The 17,569-nt window shown below is 40.7% G+C and overlaps 1 protein-coding gene across 8 annotated transcripts in view; it reads right to left on the bottom strand.

Annotated features, from left to right (window-relative positions):
- Positions 1-17,569, bottom strand: part of mef2aa (myocyte enhancer factor 2aa) — a 197,161-nt gene that overhangs the window by 133,261 nt on the left and 46,331 nt on the right. For all 8 annotated transcript variants that reach the window (XM_063005291.1, XM_063005296.1, XM_063005298.1 and 5 more), the window contains exon 3: positions 528-754. In XM_063005291.1, coding sequence (XP_062861361.1) covers positions 528-581 — 54 coding nt within the window. In that variant the 5' untranslated portion in view covers positions 582-754. The remainder of the gene's footprint in view (positions 1-527; positions 755-17,569) is intronic.

Below are 17,569 nucleotides of genomic sequence, written 5' to 3'. Positions count from 1 at the left end.
GAGACTTGAATAGTTTTAATATCTAAAAACTTAGAGATGTGTCTGATTTAAAGCAGTGGGCTAAAATACCTATACAGCAGTGTTTAAGACCATTAGATCATCTGTCCATTAGTAACATTGAGGAGGCATTTACTTTTAATTTTATTGGGTTTAGAAATATTGAATAACTTTGTCTTAAGTGTAATAATGAATTATAAAATGTTTTGTGAGAGATCTGTTTGTGTAATCTAAAATCATTTAGTGTAACAAATATGCAGTAATTAAGGCAGCCTGCAGAACTGTGTATTATGAGGGTGAAACTGTGTTAAACAACATATAGAAAAAGTTATGTATATTAGCACAAACAGATAGTATTAAAATATATAATATTTAATAAACTTAAACTTAAAATAACTTAATTTCTTACATAACAAGGATGACTTTTGCATGGAATTTAGCTAAATGTCTTAAGTAAGACATTATAGTTCACTGTGATCCCAGTCACATGACACCAGGCTGAAACTAGCAAGTTGAGAAGTGAGACTGACCTGACGATTTCTCTCGTCCATAATCCGTGTGATCTGGATCTTCTTCCGTCCCATCTTCGTGTCCTGGTAGGTCTCTCTGGCAGCCAGAGAAAATCGGGGAAAAAAACACTGGTGATTGTCTTCCTGCGCTCCACTAACACATCGTACACCACCTCTCTCGTTGCTCGTCTTCCTCTCCTTCTATCTTCCTTTTTTCAGTCTTTCTCTCGACGCGTCGGCACCGCTATCTGCGCGCGGAGAGGCAGAGATAGAAAGATGGGGAGAGAGAAAGAATGAGAGGAAGAGAGCAGGGGTTGGAGTTAGTGACATTTCAACTCGTAGGAAGTGCTGCGAGACAGATGAAAGGAGTCGAGCGCTCTGTGCTCTATTGGCTCAATTGGTGGAGAGGATATGAGACTGAGGCCCGTGATATTATCAGTTCTCCACACCTGCACCTCGAACAACAGCTGGAGCTCGATGCAAAGCTTCTGTCTCACAGCACTGACACAGAACACAATACAACAGATCCTGACCGGGTGGTATGGCGGTATGTAGCGTTTGCCGATAAAATACTATTATTTGTTCACCGAAAAGTGCTGCTTGAGTCAAATTGACTAGAGAGCAACTGATTTACATAATTTCCATGTAGGAAGTAAGAAACCATACAATGAAAATAAATTTAACACACATTCCCCTCGTATATTTATATTTCCGGCATTTAGCAGATGCTCTTATACAGATAGACTTACAGAAGTGCTTCCACAGTAACCATTACCTTACTCTAGTTCAAGTAGACAACAGTCCAAGGGTACAAATCTGCTGAAACCCTGTTTTTTAAATGCTATAGAAGATAAATGCATGTTATTCTTTTGTCCAAAGCAACTTACAGTACTGTAGAAGTATACTGTGGGGCTTTAACCAGTGGGGCTTGAACCAGCAACCTTTCCATTACTAGTCCAGTAACTAAACCGCTAGGCTACAACTGCCCCACAACTTTAACTGTATGTTACATTTTATAATTAAAGTTTATAATTATATAATAGTAATAATGTTAACAAACAGATCATTCCAAACACAAACCATGGGCATTGCTATGGAAGGGTTTACAATGTCCAAATTGAGCTTCCCCAAGACAAAAAGACTTGGCTTTAGGCGCCCAGGTGGTGCAGCAGGATATTCCGCTAGCACACCAGCGCCAAGATTCTGAACTCCTCGGTTCGAAACTCGGCGTTGCCACCGATCGGCTGGGCATAATTGCCAGTGCCTGCAGCAGACACGGTTCTACTAGGGCGGGACAACCAAACTATGTGGGTGGAGTCTTAAAAACTGTGTAAGGACCTTGATTGGCAGATAGAGAGGCGCCTGTGCAGGGTGCACAAGTGAAAACGGGTTCCGCAAGGTTGGAGGAGGTGTGAGCAGCAATATACCCACCTCGACTGCAATCAGGGACAAATTGACTATGCTAAATTGGGAGAAAATGCATGAATTAAATAGAAAAAGGAAAAAAAGACTTGGCTCATTTTTCCAAATAATTTCAAAGGTGTTCTGTCAGGCTAAGGTTCTATGCAGGTCACTTGTTTCTCTACAGTTCCTCTACAGTCGTCAAACATGTTTCTGGCACTTGCTTTATGCACAGGGTAACAGTTACTTTGGATCAGAAAAGGACCTTTCCAAAAGCGCTGCCATAGAGTTGGAAGCGTATGATTTTCCTACAGTATATACTTGCTTTCATACACTTGTTAGCAATGGGTGGGGCTAAAACATCCTAACTCCATAATTTAGATAGGCGTTCCATAGGTGTGGAGAGTATGACCATACATATGCAGTATGCTTTTCCTCTGTGTATAATTATTATTTTTAATTATTATTTTTAAATATATGTCTATATACAGCATACTCAACATCAAACTTTGGAATGCGCTACAGCATTGTCCAGCAACAGTGGAGACAAACCTTTATTTATTTATTTATTTATTTATTAGGATTTTACCGTCATGTTTTACACACAGGTAGTTACTGGTTACACAAGATGCATCAGTTCAGGTCTACTTAATATCAAACACAGTCATGGACAATTTTGTATCTTCAATTCACCTCACTTGCATGTATTTGGACTGTGGGAAGAAACCAGAACTCCTGGAGGAAACCCACACAGACACGGGGAGAACATGCAACTCCACCCAGACCACTCTATCTGGGAATCCAACCCAGGACCTTCTTGCTGTGAGGCGACAGTGCCACCCACAAGGTTAACAAGGTGTTTACTACTATACCACTCAACTGTAGTATGAATATAGGTATAAACTGTAATTAATATGTGACGGTTCCTTGTGTTCACAACTTCTTCTTTCAGGTTGAGTTGGCTTTTGCGTGTGATTGCCCATAGCTGACATAACAACGAAAGCCAGACTTCTGGCTACTTGATGGGCTAGCACTTAATCAAGTGGGAAGTGAGACAGTATAATCAATATGACACCAGAAAGCAGATCATATTGTCTGTCTGGTTTCATAATGTGTACAAGCCCAGTCTGGCTTCAGCTTTTATTGTGCTGTCTTTGCTATGTGTGCGTTTTTTTTTTTAGTTGTTTTTTTTCCCTGGTACTCAGTTCCTATCCTCAGTTTCCTGGTCATCTCTGTCAAAAACAAGTACCCGCACATGCCTCTCGAGATGGCCTTATTCTCCCTCTCTTGCTGCCAGCTCTTGCTCTTAAGATGATTAAGAGTGCACCCAGTCTCCGGCAGATATTAACATTAAATCCTTTGGGCCTCGGATGAGGCAATTCGCACTCTGGGCTCATGCTTCAGAGCATGCTTCGCCTTCAGACAGTGCCCCGTCTGCCCCTTCTTTCTCGCCCCCTGCTCCCAGAGCCAACCTGCTCACAAAGAGCCCTGCCACAGAGGCATTCATCATCCCTGTCCAAACAGAAAATGCCTAGGTAAACACATCTCTCATCACAGAGCCAGTGCTGAGAAAGCCGGCAAACTAACTCTCCTCCAGAGATAGAGACACGGCATGAAAAGCAGCCGTACCCTTTGTGGTTGTGGACAAGCGGAATGTGATGACCAGGAGGACTGGGACTGAGCAGAGGCACTGCGGACCAGTAATTAGCAGGTTAGGACACCATTATAGGTGTGTCCGTGATGCACTGTGTAAGCTTTAGCACTGCTAAAAAGTTTTGCAAGAGGTCATGTCCCTGGCACTTCACACTAGGAGAACTCTTACCACACAAGAACCCGATGAGAAATTTCTCTGGTTTCTATCTGAATGGGCGACTGTTGTTTATCAGTGTACCATGCCCAGCACCGCTCATGCAACCATGGTACGGCCTTGGATGCTCTTCTGTCATCTATTCAAGCTAGAAGTAGGTGAACGCTGGAGATGCAGCCAAGATCAACTTAGTTGAGACCAAGACGAATCCAAGGTTGCAAATAGACTTACATGGAGGTCCAAAACACTGAGACTGAGTCAAGTCTTGATAGAATTGAACTGGGTCCCATTAGTGTATTTGCATTTGAAACAATGTTACCATGTGTTGAGCAGTTAGCAAAATACATAACTCATGAAGGAACGCATGTTTCATGAGCTGGCTTGATGGGTATATAAGGTGTGTGATACACTGTCTGCACATATATCCCTCAGTGCTGTCATGGGTAAGAGTACCATGGGTAAAATTGTCTTCCTTGGGGCGGATGGGATCTTCCACCAAGACAATGCGACATGTCACACGGCTAGAAATGACCAAGACTTCCAAGTACTACCCTGGCCCCCTAATTCCCCAGACTTGAACTCAATTGAGCATCTGTGGGACCTCGATCGTCGTGTTTGCTCTGTGGATCCTCCCCCACGTACCCTCCAGCAGCTGTGGGATGCACTGCAGTCAGCATGGCTCCAGATATGTGTGACAACCTACCAGGACCTTACTGAGTCACTCCTAGACTGTCTAGCTGCTGTTTGTGCTGCACACACCAGTTACTCTGGATATTAGCTGGTGCTCATAATAATGTGAGTCGAATGTGTTAAATGTATAAATAGAGGTAAATTGCAATCACATGTAAATTGTGATTCAAACATCGGATCCCAGTGGGAGCGTCTCTCATATGATCACATTCATATTTTTGTTATAATTTATAACCTTTTTGTGAACGGGACAGTGGTAGCCTAGTGGGTAGAGCTTTGGGCTATCAATTGAAAGGTTAAGAGTTAGAATCCCAGCTCTGCCTTGCAGCCACTGTTGGGTCCTTGAGCAAGACCCTTGAGCAAGTCTCTCGGCTCTAGGGGCTCCGTACAATGACTGACTCTGCGCTCTGACCCCAGCTTCCAGATAAATAGTATTGTATTAGATACACACTAAATCGAGGTTACAGGGCAGTTGTAGCCTAATGGTTAAGGCACTGGACTAGCAATCCAAAGGTTGCTGGTTCAAGCCCCACCACTGCCAGGTTACCACTGTTGGGCCCTTGAGCAAGGCCCTTAGCCATCAATTGCTTAGACAATATAATGTCACAGTACTGTTAGTCGCTTTGGATAAAAGCGTCTGCTAAATGGCGAAAATGTAAATGTACACAATTCAGCTCAGTTAAGTTTGTCGTCCAGCTTAATCAAGCTGTTTGCGAATCAGACATCACCACTTTAAATGAGGGAAGCTAGGTCTAATCTAACCTTGAGCACTTTCCTCTTTGTGTCTCTGTGTTTGGATAGTGCAGGTATAGAGCAGGAAGGAGGCTGCCTTGGCCTACGCTCACATTGCCTCCTGCTTATACTCAGGATGTTGCGCTTCTGTACAGAAAATGGATTGTTTGCCAAGTTAAAGCACAGAAGTCTGAAGCGCCACCTCATTAGTGTCTCAGCACATCTAGATCCACTGAAGTTCTACTTTATAAACCAAGTCCCGTAACACATTACAGTCTGGATTGTGAGCAACGACCTGCACCAAAACTGCTGGGTTATTATCAAATAGTCAGGCATCGACCCTAAAGGTGAAACATGCAAACATAATAACCCGCTTAGCCTGATTATTATACGTAGTCTCCCATTCCCGTTCCATCACTGCCAGTAATCCCCTCCTCTTTAATCAGCGTAACTCTTGATACCTTGTGTGCAAGACACACATGCATAGTAAAACTGTTGTTCCTTCAGCACGCCAGTGTTTAGAAAGTTTGACTAATCGCAGTATGTTTGAGTTACCTGCTAAAAACACACAGAGGGAAGTGCTTAGACAATCAGCACCTTGTCAAAGGGAAACAAGGAGCCCATTGTATTTATGTTTATTTATTTGTCAGTGCATCACACCTGCCACAAAGCTAAGCATACATGATAGAAATCAAACCTGAACTTATTTAAAGAACAGCTTTCAGCATTTAGGAAAACAGACAAAATAAAGTTGTTAAACTGACAACTTTTACTATGAAGGTAGCTGGTCATAGCTGGGTTTAGAGAGTATTCATGCTGTTCTAGGGTAAAATTAAAATATTTAGCCACCTTTCAGACAGATCAATGATGCACTAAAATGGTAATGCTGGTTAACCAATTACACAAAGCCTATGGTTATGGTCAAGCAGTATGGTCAAGTTGGTAATGCTGGTCAACCTGTTTGGCTAAACCTTTTAGCCGGGGTGGCCCAGGACTGGGTTGGCGTCCTGTCTGAAGAGTGTAATTCCAGGGAGACCAGACCCAAAGAGAATGTTATTGATATTGTTGTTTTAGTAGTTACAATCATCAACATTTTTATTATTATTATTATTATTACTATTATTATTATTATTATTACCAGTTATTGTTATTGTAATATAATAATAATTATTATTATTATTAATTATTATTATTATTATTATTATTACTTATTACCAGTTATTGTTATTGTAACATAATTATTTTAATTATTATTACTATTATTATTATTATCATTATTATTATTACCAGTATTGTTATATAATTATTGTAATTATTATTACTATTATTATTATTACCAGTTATTGTTATTATAATATAATTATTTTAATTAATATTATTATTATTATTTTACTAGTTATTGTTATTGTAATATTATTATTACTATTATTTTAATTATTATTACTATTAGTTAATATTATTATTACTACTACTTTAATTATTATCATTTATTATTATTTCTATTATTATTATTATTTGTTACTGTTATGTAATATTATTATAATTATTATTAGTAGTAATTGTTATGTAGTATTATTATTACTATTATTAAATTAGATTATTAGTTATTGTAATATTATTATTATTATCATTATTATTATTGTTGTTTTGTTGTATTTATTTTATTGTTATTATTATTATGATTATGATTACTATTAATATTATGATTACTATTATTATTTCTTTTTTATTATTATTATTATTTCATTTATTATGATTATGATTATTATTATGATTGTTATTATTATTATGATTATTATTATTATTATTATGGCTTTTACATCTGTTCTTTTTATGTTTTTTTTTATAGGCTTTACAAACTCTTACTGTTATCTAGAGCTTATTCATAACCATGTTTATAGCTCACTAGGGTTGTAATTATGAGATATGGAGTTATGTTCCTATAAAATAAATTGCTGATTATGCAAAACTTACTTTGGCAGATTGTTATAAGACAGGAGGTCCGATACATAACATCTTTAGGGGGAGTAGTTTCCTAGGTGTGCCCCAGAGGTGCTCAGACCAGACCTGTTTAAGTGTTTTCGGTTTATACCCCTCCAGCAGCTCGGTAAGATGCTTAGCAAAGGTTTGTAGTGGGGCTAATCGATATGCCGGGAACATGCCTCTGTGGGACAGGCTGTCTGTATTTGAGATGAAAATCAATGAAAGAACATGCCGTAAGAAGAGTGTCCATGTTCGTGCACTGAACTGACCTTGACCTGGCTGTGCAAACACAACCAAATATCCAGCTGGTGCCCTCTAACACAAATGTTTTTTTTTGTGTGCGTGTGTGTTTTGCCAAAAAAGTAAGCTAGTAAGTTACCAATTTTTTGGTATGAAAATTTTAGCCATGCCATCCCTGTGGCACTGTTATGGGATGCCACCTTACCAAGTCAGTTAATTAAATAGTTAAACATTTAACTCATATGCTTATTTAATGATATGATAAAGAACTACGGGCGCAATACTTACTCAGCCTTAATTGTTACATTCACTACTATGTTTAAAACATCTGGCAGCAACATCAGAACCTGTTTGTCGAGGTAGCTGCACACAAGCCAAAGATCACCATGTGCAATCCCAAGCATAATCTGGCACACACTACCATGGGTAAATTGCTCTCTAGATTGATTATACCACACTTTACCTGCCTGACAGAAAAATCTTGAGTTTGTCAGATGCAAGAAGAATGCCAGTGTTGATTACCATAGTACCAGCTGCAAAGTTGCAAAGGAGGAATTATGGTTTGGGTATGTTCTTTATGGTTTGGTATGGGCCCCTACAGCAGATTCTACAGCACAAAATACCATACTGGAGAACTATATGGTTCATTGTATGAGACAAAACTTACTTGTTTCATCATAAACTAGACTGAAGAAAGCCCTGACCTCACCCTTTCCATCATCTTTGGGACTCTGCCAAATGTCAGTGCCCAAGTTCACAAATGCAGTCATGGTAATTAGTCGGTCATGATCCTAAATCTAGTGGAACACTGTTGTAGTAGTATGTCTAGTAAATATGTTTTTTGGACGTGATGCTTGGTTGTTATGTGACCAAAAACTCTTGACCATGCAGAATATGTTTTCTTATTCCGATTGGCCTGTGTTATGTGGCTGGAACTCGAGTGTCATGTATGTTTATATAAAGGCAATTGATCAGTAAAGAAAAGAAACCTTTCAGTGCCCCATGCAAGTCAATCCTCTTGTTTCTAACAGTGCTGTTGAATGTTATTGTAACCCTGTGATATAATTATTCCACAACTCAGACATTATTCCACAACTCTTTGTATGTCAAATGGACCATGTAAGAAAAAGAAACATTTCCCTCTATTCTACAGTCATTCCTTATACACTATTTAAAAATCTACAGCATAAAGTGGGTTTTGAAGGTGTATTTGAAGGTAGTGAATAAGTCGCTGATTATGTTATTATTAAAAATAAAGCATATGAATTTGTAAAAAGACACAGCTAGTCTTTGTTAATGAGGTCCTGAAATGAATTGCGTCTAGTAATTCTGGGTAAACTGGATCCACTGTGACAGACAAGAGTGGCTATGTCTTTGGGGGTCGGGGTCGGGGTCGGGGGGTGGGGGTGTATGGTTTATGCACTGTCCAGGGTATTCCTGCCTTGCGTAAAACTGTTTCCGGGCCTGCCGCGATTCCAAAAAAGTAATAATTAGGGCAGCACGGTGGTCGGTGGGCACTGTCGCCTCCCAGCAAAAAGGTCCTGAGTTCGATTCCCAATCGAGGTCGGTCCGGGTCCTTTCTGTGCGGAGTTTGCATGTTCTCCCTGTGTCCGCGTGTGTTTCCTCCGGGAGCTCCGGTTTCCTCCCACAGTCCAAAAACATGCAGGCAGGTTAATTGGAGACACTGAATTGCCCTATAGGTGAATGGGTGTTACTGTGTGCCTTGTGTCCACTGAAAAGCTGGGATAGGCTCCAGCACCCCAACCCCCACCACCATACGACCCTAATTGGATAAGCGGTTAAGAGAGTGAGTGAGTGAGCGAGTGAGTGAGTGAGTATTATCAACCCAACCATAGTCCATGTGTGTACTGTCAGTGTGTGACATATGCGTTGTGATTTTATAACTAAACACTTCTCCGTATGTATTGGTTGTTTTACTCTCTTCCCTCTTTCTTCTGGCCTCTCTGGGATACGGCAGAGTGGGAGGCCTGGAGCAGGGGTCAGGCCTTTCACACTCAATAAAACAGTCTGTGCTACCACCATAATTACCACAACTTACACATCGTGCACATGTACACACACACAGAGCATACAGTCCAAGCCCTCTGCTGACTGCCAAATCCATTATACCCAACCCCAACTTTACAACCCCTCTTCCTTCTGTAGAGGTTGAGCCTTTTCCACTATCAACTCTAGTGGTCTATAATGGGTTGCATGTAAAATTTTAATCTTAAAATCTGACATCAACTGCTTTTTTTAGAATAGGTGATGGTTCAATAGATGTACACCTAATGAAGACATTGAAACTTACTGGTAAAAGTACTTAGCATATCTGCTTTAAAAGCAAAAACAACAACTCTCTCTTAAACTACCTACACTTAGATTTACATGTATGCTATTTACCAGACACTTCTATCAAAAGTGACCATTACCATTGTGACCACATACAATGTAAGCAGTTCAGGGTTAAGGGCCACACTCATAGGCACAACAGTGGCAACCTGGTAATGGTGGAGCAAGAACCAGCAACCCTTTAATCACTATCCCAATTTATTCACTAAGCTACTACCAAAATGTGGCATAACCCTCATACACAGTTCTGGCTGGATGTGGGTTATAAAGTTACCATGCTTTTCCCAAACAGATCTATTCCAAAGCAACTTCAAAGAACCTGTGGTGAGATAAATGAGATTTAAAAGGCTTCAAAAGCAAATATGTTTGTGTCACTACTGTCACTGAGAGTATTTAGGGGTCACCAACAAGGACCTGGTAAGCATACCTGATTTTGGCTCTTTTTTTTAATACCCTTCTTGACGTAGCCTGCCCTTTTTTATCTGGCACTGACAACTGCACCTCCCAATGGCTGGCTGCAGAACATGTCAAGCAAAATTAGATTTTAAAAACCCATCTAGCGGGCACAGTTAGTAGTGCCTGCAGCAGACAAAATTGGCCATCAAGTCTGCTGGGTGGGAAAAGACCAGACTAAGTGGCTGGGATCTTCAAATGCTGTGCAAGGAACCTGGTTATCAAACTGAGGCACCTGTGCAGAAGTGGAGGAGCCTTATGTGCGAATCCACCAAGGCACGGGCAATAAAGAAGGGGTTGAGGGACTGCGCACGTGTTGGAGGGGGCGTGGAGCAGGCAAATCTACCCTACTCGAGCGCAATCGGGGATCCCCAGCGGCAGAACACTAATTGGTTACGCTAAATCGGGAGAAAATGCACAAATAAATAGAACATATGTTCAACAGCCAATTTTAAGAAAAAATACTAATTAAAATGAAGAAGAAACAAAGCAATGGAGCAATGTTTGCAGCGCATATGTCAAGTTGGCAAAATACCAGTTGGATTTTCAACTGGTTAGATACTTGGAGTTTTGGTGACAATGCACAATGCTGGGTCTTAGAGGAAAATTAGTGCACCAACACTAGTATATCTTCCAAATTGTGAAGCATAGTGGAGGGCTAAACAGTGCTCTTAACTCAAGATATCCCAGAACCGTTGCTGAAAGATATTATTAGAAATTAAATGCAGGGGTTAATACAATTGTATAAACCAATTATGACTTTCTCTCAAGAGTAAAAGTGTATAAAAACTGTGGAAACAAGAAAGGCAAATGTGCCCGGCCATCGCTTGCTGCCAACATCTCGGGCACACCCGTGAATTTAGCACTTCCTGTGGAGTTCCACACCACAGGCCATGGGCAGAGCATAGCAAACTCCTACATCCTGCTTCCCCACTTCCTGTTTTTCGGACCACTACATGTGACCACCAACAGGCAGTCATACATCAGAGAAGAGAAAAAAAAAAAAAAACAAAGCGAGAGGGGGAAGAAAAGCAAAAAGGCAGTATGCTTATGGGACAAGCATCCGCTCTGATTCTTCCCCTTGTTATCTTCCTGCCTGTAGAGTCTGAGACTAAACAACAACACCGGTCTATCTCTGGTGAATTCTCTCACCATGATTCCCTGTGTCCGACCAACACTGTTTCGTGGTATTTGTTGCCATGCTTTCACTTGTTTGGTGGAAAATAGACAAGGAAGGACTGTCCCCGTGTCAGCCTTGGCTAATAGGCAACTACAACATGTCCTGGTTTACATAACTCAAAACAGACATTCTAATACAGCCAGAGAAATCAATTGGGGATCGGTCTGGTTAGTCAAGCAACAGTAATTTACCGTTGGAATGCATGTCTGAGTACGATCAAGTAGCAAACTGATTATATCTCAATATTCCAACAGGATAAGTTTCTTTGAACCGCACATTCATAATTAAACAATTAATTGAAAAACCACAACTAGAAATCCACACAGACACAGGGACGACATGCAAATCCCACACAGAAAGGACCTTGACAACTCCACATTAGAATCGAACCCAGGACCTTCTTGCTGTGAGGCAACAGTGCTACCCACTAAGCCAATTTAATGCCCCAATTACTAATCATGTATGTATAATTAAAAATGCAGTCACGCCATTCAAATTGAACATTGCCTACTGTCACTATTACCAAGTATAATTAATAAAAGCTTTGTTCTGGCCAGTAGTCACATATGGATGCTAAGCCTGGAAACTTAAAAGGAAGAAGGACGCATTCAGGCTTTTTAGAACAAGTGCATCAGAAAATCGCCATGAGGAAGATGATCACTACTGAGTAAGTGTACAAGATGGCCAGAACAGAAAAGGAGCTACTGAACCACATAAAGTTCCACAAGTTATGTTACTTTGGGCATGTGGTGAGACACCCACATGACAACATCAAAGGCAGTGTTATGACAAGATATGTGGAAGGAGGATGAGTATGACCAAGACAACATCACAACATGGATTGCCGTATTAGGGGCTAGTCGGCTACAAGCCACAGGAGACAAAGAGCATTGGACAAAGCTGACCCATCTGTGCAGTAATGTAATGACGTAAAGTGACACCAAACCCAGGGTAAATGGCGATATAAAGCTCACTTGATTGTAGACAGTGTCACCTGTGTTCTAGTAGTACTTTGGGTCACTCACTCACTCTTACTCACTACAGCCACTTATCCTAATCAGGGTTGCAGAGGGTGCAGGAACCTATTCCAGCACTCAATGGGCGCAAGGCACACAGAAACACCCTGGAAACACAGTCCATCGCAGCGCAGACATACACACAAACACATTCACACCTTAACGCACACACATCTAAGGCCAATTTTATTATCTCCAATTAACCTGACTGCATGTCTTTGGCCCGTAGGAGGAACCTGATCACTCCACCTAGGAATCAAACCCAGGACCTTCTTGCTTGTGAGGCGACAGTGCTACCCAGCAAGCCACCATGCTGCCCTACTTTAGGTCATTAAACTCAAATCAAAATCAATGAGAGACCAAGATTGTCATGATATTAATGTCAGCAAAAACTGGGCTGTGTCCCATTCATTATCTTATAAGAAGGGACTTTTAAACCAGACGTCACTAGGCAAAATTGATCACAAGAATTAAATCATTTTTAAATTCGAAAAAAAAAATAATGGCAACAATAAGAGCAGATTTTTAGATAAATAGTTAAAAATAGGTAGTTTAAATCAAGTTTTGCTCCTGGTCTATTTCTGACAGCTGTGTACCTTTATACAGAGTGAAGGGGACACATTTACCCTCCCTCCCATGCCCCCTTATGAGTTTGACACTTATCTCGTTTTCCCAGCAGACCTGAAGCAAAGCCTGGGCTGGTGTTAATGTCTACTGATACTAATCTAACACCAGCCTGATCCAACAGGAGCCACTTTCCGCTATAGCAATCTCTCGCCCGCTCTCTCATTCCTCCCCTCATTAACTCCCGCTCGCTCTCCTCCCTTCAGTCCTCATTCCCTCACCTGTTTCCAAGGCAACTAATGAGATATAATTAATAAGATCTAGCGAATGGAGAGCGATGGCTGTGTGCAGAAATGAGTGAGAGCGAGGCTTCAAACTGAGAGTGTGAACTCAGGCAGAACCATGCAAAGTGCTTCGCCTACCCACTGCATACAGTACTGTTCACATGTTAACTCTCCAACCGAGCTGTTTACAGCAGGAATAAACAACAATACAAACACAAAGTATAGGTAAAGTGATTTACTTTAATAATAACTAGGGCTGTCAAACGATGAAAATTTTTTATCGCGATTAATCTCAGAATTTCATATAGTTAATCGCGATTAATCGCATTAAAAAAAACAACGGTGTAAATGTTATAGAAAACAAGGATTTTTAAGTGAAATGTTACAATTAAAATGGTGAACACATTTTATGCTATATGTACTTATGTTAAAAACTGCTGGGACAAGAGAAAACTGTAAGGGAGTTTTATTCACTCACATACTAGGTAGTAAATGTCAGATTGTAGGTTAAAATTTCTCCATCAGCAAACATTGTAGATCAGTGGTGCTTTAGGTGGGATAAGGCGTAGTTATTGTAACAGACTTTTCTGTGGTTGTATTGTGACAATGGTTTGATGGACGTTTCTACACGAAGTGAGTGTGTTTTGACCCTTTTGGGTTTCCATAGTTCATGGACTAACGTGCTTGACTCAGCTTTCCGGTATTTGGTACCGTAACAGAATAAGTTAAAAAAAAAGTGTTCTGCTCCCGACAACTTGTGAATATAGCGTGTATTTATTTCTTTATTAAGCAAGTGCATCCCTACAACGCTCGGTTACATTATGATAACAAACCGCAAATGAAAAACGGTGGCAAGTCCGACATTAAAACGTTTGTTCTACCAGTCAAGTCTCAACATGAACTAGAATTTGCGTTAACGGCACTATTTTTTTAAATCGCGTTAAATTGAAATCGCGTTAATGCGTTATTATCGCGTTAACTTCGACAGCCCTAATAATAACATTATGACCACCTCCTTGTTTCTACACTCACTGTCCATTTTATTAGCTCCACTTACCATATAATAGCACTTTGTAGTTCTACAATTACTGACTGTAGTCCATTTGTTTCTCTACATACTTTGTTAGCCTGCTTTCACCCTGTTTTTCAATGGTCAGCACCACCACAGAGCAGGTATTATTTAGGTGGTGGATGATTCTCAGCACTGCAGTGACAATGACATGGTGGTGGTGTGTTAGTGTGTTGTGCTGGTATGAGTGGATACGACACAGCAGCGCTTTTTAAATACCGTATCCACTCACTGTCCACTCTATTAGACACGCCTACCTAGTTGGTCCACCTTGTGGATGTAAAGTCAGAGACGATCGCTCATCTATTGCTGCTGTTTGAGTTGGTCATCTTCATTAGTGGTCACAGAACGCTGTCCACAGGGCGCTGTTGGCTGGATATTTTTGGTTGGTGGACTATTCTCAGTCCAGCAGTGACAGTAAGGTGTTTAAAAACTCCATCAGCACTGCTGTGTCTGATCCACTCATACCAGCACAACACACACTAACACACCACCACCATGTGAGTGTCAGAGCAGTGCTGAGAATGATCCACCACCCAAATAATACCTACTCTGTAGTGGTCCTGGGAGAGTCCTGACCATTGAAGAACAGCATGAAAGGGGGCTAACAAAGCATGCAGAGAAACAGATGGACTACAGTCAGTAATTGTAGAACTACAAAGTGCTTCTATATGGTAAGTGGAGCTGATAAAATGGACAGTGAGTGTAGAAACAAGGAGGTGGTTTTAATGTTATGGCTGATCAGTGTATTTGTAAAATACTGGAAACGTATTCCACAATCCATCTTAATCCATCACACTAACATCCACTTTTAGGGTCATAGAATGGCCAAAGTGACATGGTCAAAACACTCACTGGTATGTTTCTAGGGGGCAGCGAGAAACCCAGTACCCAAAGAAATCTCACAGATACACAATACATCACCAACACAACCCACGTCACAGTGCATCTAAAGAAGTAAAAATGTTTTTTGATTAATTATTAATTCATCTTGAGTAACCACTTCATCCTGCTCAGGGTCATGATGTGTCCAAAGCCTATATAAAGCCTCTCTGGAAAACACGTGCATTATAGAAAAACACACTGGATAGAAAGCCAGTCTATTGAAGGACACACTCACTCATTTATTTACACACTCACTCTCACTCAGTTAATCTAAAGGCAATTTACCAACTTATTGATAAGCAGGCTGAAATCTAGGGTTATTATATGCACAAATTCTACAGTCAACATAATTTCACATGAAAAGTTGAATATTTTTGAAGAAATATACAAGAATTTCAAAAAAGGTATTTGGTTTGACTTAGGGATGACCTAGAGATGTTAATGGTTTAAGGGTTAACCAGTAAATAAGTCATTTTCAATAAATGCTGTTGGTTAGAATGGTCATTTAAATGCATTTCCAAAAGCAGAGTAGAGCTACACATCACTAAAGCTGTACAGAAAGTTTAGATTGCTGATTTGTAAGTCTCCCTTACCCACCCTCAGTGCTCATGCGCCAGTTTTCTAAACATTTCTATTGTAAGCAAGACCTCTCCTCACAGCAAGAAGGTCCTGTGTTTGAATCACAGGTGGAGCAGTCTCCACCCTTTCTGTGTGGAGTTTCTCCCCAGGTCTGTGTGGGTTTCCTCTGGGAGCTCTGGTTTCCTCCCATAGTCTAAAGACATGCAGTCAGGTTAATTGTAGATACTACAATATGAATGTATGTGTACATGTGTTTGACCTAAGATGGACTGGTGACCAATCCAGGGTATTTCCCACCTTTCACCCAGTGAATCAGACCCACTACAATCATGAATAGGATAAAGCTGTGGTAAAACAGACAACGAATAAAAGAATGAATTATTTACATCATGAACAACACAATGAATACATATCTAAATCACATACAGGGAAGTTGTTTATCTTACGTTTGGAGTCAGACTGCATGTCAAACTCTGCACATGTAGATCTGTGTACTGAAATTATTTTATATCTTGCACATTTTGTCTTAGTATAAAGGTAAAACTCTGCTTACCATGATATGATAGATGAACTAAAGTTTTAATAACGCGTTTAATTGTAATTCACTGTTGACTCTGTACAAAATCTATAATCTGGATGCTGAACTGGTTCTGCTCACGGCGTTTTATGTTCATCTTACTGTACCACATTTCGGCCATGTTTACTATGTTACCCTGTTTTAAAAATTTTCTTCCCTAACCTAGTCGTGTCCAATTACCCTGAATGTGTCCTCTATACTGATTCGACCCTTCACCGATGACTGAGGACATCTCTCAACTGACATGCGCCCCCTCCAGCACGTACAGTCAGTACAGACTGCATTTTTCACCTAAACGAGTCGAGTTCATACACCGACGGGCACTGTGTACGGAGGGCCACACCCCCATCAGCATTATTCCTCAGCCCTGTGCAGGCGCCATCAGTCAGCCAGCAGGGGCCGCAGTTGCACCAGTTATGAGGACCTATGATCCGATTTTTTGCCCCTAACCCTATAAACAACAGCCAATCGTTGTTCATGCAGCCGCCCAGCCCAGTCGGAAGGCAGAGCTAAAATTCGATACGGTGTATTCGAAACCCCAACTTTGGTGTGCTAGCGTACTTTACCGCTGCGCCACCTGAGCGGCCTGTTTTATAATTAAAACATGAAGTTTTTTTATAAGCTTGTCAGTTAACAGTTAACCATTGACTACTGACAATCAGTTATCAGTTAAAAAAAATAGGCAAAGTTTGTCTTTAGTATGTCCATATTTATAACAGGTAAACAACTGCTACAAATGCATTAACTCATCAAGAGTGCATTAAATTCACATGCTCAAAACTTAATGCCTAGTTCACACTACACGATTTCTGCCCTCATTTTAGCTCGCCAAAAGGTTGCCTCTAGATGTGGTAGCTCGAGGGCAACTCTGCATTCGCTCTGGGATCTAAACTCAGCTCTCGATCACTGTGTGAGAATTGTTAAACGACTCGATCCGAGAGGCTCGAAGAGTGCTCACAGACTGAAGAAAAATATCTAACATGTTAAATATCTGAACCAGACAGCAAGTGCTATGTTGAACTACAGCCAATGAGAACGCAAGATACGGGGAGAGGGGAAACCCAGGGGAATAGTTGTAAAAACGTGGGACAGGGGCATAATGTGGTTTCTATCAGAATACATTGGCACACACATAAGCTTTACAGTATTTGTGATCTTATAGTCCACACCAAACCTTAAAAATATTTATTAACCTCCAGCTCACTACAGAACATGCAATCCTTGCTGGTCGCGTTGCCAAATCCACTCGGA

The sequence above is a fragment of the Trichomycterus rosablanca genome, chromosome 11 (assembly GCF_030014385.1).
Source record: "Trichomycterus rosablanca isolate fTriRos1 chromosome 11, fTriRos1.hap1, whole genome shotgun sequence".
Taxonomy (NCBI): domain Eukaryota; kingdom Metazoa; phylum Chordata; class Actinopteri; order Siluriformes; family Trichomycteridae; genus Trichomycterus; species Trichomycterus rosablanca.
Note: the sequence above shows the minus strand (reverse complement) of the source record. Positions and strands in the feature narration are given on the sequence as shown.